This window comes from Sinocyclocheilus rhinocerous, unplaced genomic scaffold, assembly GCF_001515625.1.
Source record: "Sinocyclocheilus rhinocerous isolate Xijiao unplaced genomic scaffold, SAMN03320098_v1.1 scaffold115, whole genome shotgun sequence".
Classification (NCBI taxonomy): domain Eukaryota; kingdom Metazoa; phylum Chordata; class Actinopteri; order Cypriniformes; family Cyprinidae; genus Sinocyclocheilus; species Sinocyclocheilus rhinocerous.
Window position 1 is genome coordinate 205,285 of NW_015650001.1, and position 5,710 is coordinate 210,994.

The 5,710-nt window shown below is 34.6% G+C and overlaps 1 protein-coding gene across 8 annotated transcripts in view; it reads left to right on the plus strand.

Annotated features, from left to right (window-relative positions):
• Positions 1 to 1,442: 1,442 nt before the first annotated feature.
• The window catches only part of hgs (hepatocyte growth factor-regulated tyrosine kinase substrate), a 27,259-nt gene continuing 22,991 nt past the window's right edge, over positions 1,443 to 5,710 (plus strand). For all 8 annotated transcript variants that reach the window (XM_016516124.1, XM_016516129.1, XM_016516125.1 and 5 more), the window contains exons 1-3: positions 1,443 to 1,566; positions 3,188 to 3,272; positions 3,385 to 3,460. In XM_016516124.1, coding sequence (XP_016371610.1) covers positions 1,530 to 1,566; positions 3,188 to 3,272; positions 3,385 to 3,460 — 198 coding nt within the window. In that variant the 5' untranslated portion in view covers positions 1,443 to 1,529. The remainder of the gene's footprint in view (positions 1,567 to 3,187; positions 3,273 to 3,384; positions 3,461 to 5,710) is intronic.

Consider the following 5,710-nt stretch of genomic DNA (forward strand, 5'->3'; position numbering starts at 1 on the left):
AAAATAAGCAGAAAATAGTACAAACTTAGCTAAAGTGATTATTTTGAACAAGTATTAACTTTAAAAAAATTAAAAATTTAATTTAATTTTAATTTTAAATTAAAAAAATAATAATTTGCTGAAGTATTTGTATCAATACCGTGTGCTTTTTACCCCATGCTGGTGGGCCTTTTACCCCGTGTGTGGGGTAAAAGGCCCCTCTTGCCACCTCATACATTTATAAGATTTTTAAACAAAATAAACAACTTGAATTATTTATTTTCACACAAAATCTGTTGCTCCATTAATGTTCAATACAATGTATATATTTTTTTCTGCAATTATACATTTTAGGCGCAGTGAAAAGCATGCACATTTTTTCTTAAGTTGGGCCTTTAGCCCCGTTGTACCCTATAACCTAAAAATAATTGTCTCTAAAAGGATTATTCACCCCAAAATCCAAACTCATACCACTCTACATCTGTATGACTTACTTTCTTATTTGAACAACAGTCAAAATTTCTCAAAATATCTGCTTTTGTATATATTCATATAGGTTTGGAACATCATGGACATAAATAAATAATACAAAATTATGGTCTAATGACATTATTATTATTATTATTATTATTATTATTATTATTTTGTGGCTGGTACTAATATCTAGGACCAGGGTAACCAATGACCAATACTTATGAAAATACAATAAATACAATAAATCAATCCTAATTTTTTTAAGGCCATTAGAGTAAAGGTCATTCACAAAGTTTGGATTTACAGAATATCTGATACACATATAATTTCAGAGAAACCTCTACCCTCTATCTATGTAAACAGTTCAGGCCAAATGAAGCCCTTCTTGGCTCGTGTTGTCTTGACTCTGAGCATCTCTGGCTGTTGTTATGGGGGCTGCTTCTATAGACAGCAGTACAATACCACTGTATGCTGTACCACAGCACAGCATTTACAATAGCTGCATTGTCTACTGCGCCAGGTAGTGACTCATATATGACCTAATGCTACGAGTGAAAATCCGGGGTTGTAAACTATAGAAAAGTGGTTATTGTTGTCTTGACTGCTGGAGTATGAGGGATTAAGGAACCTAAGGGGAGTCTGGTTGGCACCAAGGCTTATTTTTATATATATGGGACAAGTGTTACATTCAGGTAGCTCTTTCACAGTATCTACAAATGTAAAGAAAGTTGAAGATACAGCATTGTTTGCAACAAATACACAGTATAAATAATGCAATGACTGGTACGCTCAAATTTTCTGCTTATTCTCAATTAACCACTGTGTTGTTTTGATTACACTAAAATGGCCAGTAATGCAGGTAATAATAAAATAACCTGCACTGCCTACATTGCATACATGAAAACAAATGAAAACACGTCTAAAGATCAGTAATGTTACTCTCACTTCGACTTTTATTTGACATTTGCGTCATGTCGTCCGCGCATGCGTGTGTCACCCGGCAGTGAAACTCGCTTTTTCACACAGGCGAACAACAGCAAAACAGACACCGAGCGTCCCGATAACAGAGATCAGAAATGGGCAAAGGCGGCGGAACGTTTGACAGACTGTTGGGTATGTGTTATATTTCATGTTTTTAGTGTTTATTTCGACTGACAGACCGATGTGTCGCTAACACATAGATGAAGTGTGCTAATGCTAACGTTAGCACAGTTTGAACAATCACGGTAACGTTAGAATTTAACGTCTATTGTCTTTATTTTTCCCACCGGAGCTTCAACACACCAGTGACATGAACTTAAACCTGACATTGCGAACATCTTTTTCAGTTAAACCGTATGGTGTTGTATGTGTAGTTGACAAATCGGTTATTTTACATAGGCTAGTTAGCAGCACACCTGAGCTAAAGCTATTTTCGGGCCTCTTTTTCACAAGCTACAAATAGCATTAGCAGCATTATTTTGTATACTATGTTTTGTGTGTCTGTTAGTCGTTAACAAGTACGTTGTGTTTGTCTTTGCCAAATCTCGCTGTTAAGCAGGCAATTATACCGCACATTTAATGAGACACAGGCTGTATAAACACTGTCTTGGCACTTCACATGAATATTTATGGTTCCAGTTGCTCACACCTTTAAGAAAAATGTAATTTGAAGATTGTGAAAGTATTCCCATTAGTCACGGGTGGTTCTTCCTGTTTGCTCATGTAATCGAGTGCTGCTGTATACAGAGAGAGGATGGTTTGGCCTATTTGTATTAAGGTTTACCACATAACAGTAACTTCCTGTTAAACACACCAGCTCCATTTCCAAGACTTCACAAAGTGGATTATATACATATGGGTTGAAATTTATATTCTTGATTTATTGTGTGGTTTACTGGACAATATGTAAAATATTCATTATTTATTAATTACTATAGTTTGTTCAATTATGTAAAATTGAGAATATTGTGATAATTTTAACGTGAGTTATTGGACTTCAGAATTGATTAATAATACGATTTTTCCACATTTTGTAAATTTTTTATGGATATTGTGTAATGTGTATTGTAATATAGGTTGGTGCATGTTGTTTATTTATTGCTCTGTATTATATTGGTCCCTGTAAATGACGATAATTAAATATGATTCTTCCTCGTGTTCATTTAGTGGAAAACATGTCCTGATTATTTGATTGATTGATTGATTTTTTTTTTTACACCATGTTACTTTTTGAAGTAAAACATAAATATTAAGATATGAATTGTCAAATGTGCAATGTATTTAGTTTTATTTAGGCCTACTTAATTTTTTATCTATTTCACCCAGTCCATCAAACCTAAATCAAACATTACTAAATGCTTAAATTATATGGGATTCTGATAATGAGATCATTAGTCTTCTCCACTAGATGTCACCCTTATTTACCTTGCGCGTTGTTACAACAGAAAGCCTGTCATTCATTCAGCACTTATCATGGCCATACGCGTGATTCGCAAAGCTCAGGTGAAATGCTATAGTAATACTATAAATCTGCGGAAGCATTTGATATCACACATAATGCGCCATGATTTCCGCAATGAATGAATGAATGGATGTATCATATTGGTACCAGTGAAAAGATTTTACTATACTGTCAAACCTGAACATGTTTTTTTTCCACTTCATTTTCGAATGTTTTCAGGAAAAATACCTTTAGCAAACTGTTTCTGATAACACTTGATGATAAAAAATGTGCTCTTCCAATCCTTCACAGAAAAGGCTACCAGTCAGCTGCTGCTGGAGACAGACTGGGAGTCCATTCTGCAGATATGTGACCTCATTCGGCAAGGCGATACGCAGTAAGATAAAACATTTTCTAATTTGACTGCATGTCAGTGCATGTCAGTCATGTGTTGTGATAAAAATGGCCTTGACTTCCTTATATACTGTTTTGTTATTTCCCGCCACCAGGGCAAAATATGCAATTGGTGCCGTCAAGAAAAAACTCAATGACAAAAATCCACATGTCGCGCTCTATGCTCTTGAGGTAAGTGTAGTTCATCTACATATATAGAGCACTGTAGACCAGGTGTTTTCAAGCAACAACAACAAAAAGTAAAAAATAAATAGTAAAGATTAAGATTATTTTATTATTAAAATAATAATGACATAAATAATAAAAATGATAAAAAATAAACAAAATAGATTAAAATGAATAAATAATGCAAAATATATTTAAATAAATAATAAAATATAATAATGATTAATTAAATAGTACTGTAAATAACAGTACATATACTATGTATGAGTAAAAAACAAAGTAAACTGCACTTTTGTTTGTCTGTGACTTGTTCTTTAAAGTCGTGGGGATTATGACTGGCTGTCATTGTTTGTATCATTTATCAGCTGGAAAAGTTTGTTCTTAAAGTGATTCCAGTGGTATCGTTCCTCTGTGTTGTTATTGTTATAGTTGTGGTGTGGACTTCCCTATTCTTATATAATCATTATAGTTTTCGTCCTTGGTAGGGCTGTGTGATATGATGATATACAGGTGCATCTCAATAAATTAGAATGTCGTGGAAAAGTTCATTTATTTCAGTAATTCAACTCAAATTGTGAAACTCGTGTATTAAATAAATTCAATGCACACAGACTGAAGTAGTTTAAGTCTTTGGTTCTTTTAATTGTGATGATTTTGGCTCACATTTAACAAAAACCCACCAACTCACTATCTCAACAAATTAGAATACTCCATAAGACCAATAAAAAAAAACATTTTTAATGAATTGTTGGCCTTCTGGAAATAATTTATTGAGATGCACCTGTATATCGGATAGACGAAATAAAACATCTATAGTTTCATATTATGCTCTATTGTTTATTTCGTGGTGTCGCAAAATACATTGTTTACAGTAATACGTTTTCATAATTTGGATGACTGCGATCTTTACACGCCACCACGGGGCGTGAAGGGGAGACCGAGAACCAGTGGAGAACCACCAGCCAGGACAAAACGAGGAGCTCGTTCCTAAACGAGGGACTACATCTGTAGCATGGACACGCGTTTTTAAGCACTGCAGTTTTAAAAACAACCAATTTTAAGCCGATGAAACACAAACAACAGAGCAATATATGTGCTCTGTTTCTGTGTGAGAGGAGCGCACATTTTTTTGCCGCCTTATTGGCTTTGAACGATTACATAAACACTTACAGTGGGTACGGAAAGTATTCAGACCCCCTTAAATTTTTCACTCTTTGTTATATTGCAGCCATTTGCTAAAATCATTTAAGTTAATTTTTTTTCCTCATTAATGTACACACAGCACCCCATATTGGAGAGGAGCGCAAATTTTTTTGCAGCTTTATTAGCTTTGAACGATTACTTAAACACACTTATATGCGTTATAATCCGCGTCTTTGCAAGTATCCTCATAAACACAGTGATTTAGGTCTTAAGAGAGAGTAAACGGCTGAAAAAGAAAACGCATATGTAACAATATATTGGATCCGGACTACGGTCTTAAAGGGGAAGCTGTCCAATATTTGTCCTGTCTGCCATTCATATTAATCAAACAACCAATTTTAAGCCGATGAAACACAAACAACAGAGCAATATATGTGCTCTGTTTCTGTGTGAGAGGAGCGCACATTTTTTTGCAGCTTTATTAGCTTTGAACGATTACTTAAACACACTTATATGCGTTATAATCCCCGTCTTTGCAAGTATCCTCATAAACACAGTGATTTAGGTCTTAAGAGAGAGTAAACGGCTGAAACAGAAAACGCATATGTAACAATATATTGGATCCGGACTACGGTCTTAACGGGGAAGCTGTCCAATATTTGTCCTGTCTGCCATTCATATTAATCAAACAACAGTGAGAGAAAATCTCTCACTGCTCTTGATTAAATCACTTTTGTAACTTTAATAAGAAGAAATTAAAAAATTATAATAATTATATATTTATATATATGTATAGAATCTATACATAATACACATGTTAATTATATCTATCTATCTATATATAGATAGTAGGGTTGGGGTACCTATGTAACCGGTATGTACTAGAACTGTACTAGAACTCGGTGCCACTTAAATGCCTGAGCGATTGATTGAAATATTTGTCCTGGTTCTCCGAAATGGACGTAAGAAGCATGGGTGTCGCTAGGCAATTTTTAGCGGGTCTATAGCGATTAGCTCCATAAACTGTACACAAATTCGTGATCACCTCAGAGTCAGTCCCCTTTAAATTTCATATGAAAACGGCGGCAGACTTCGTCTCCTCCCCGTCTTTTA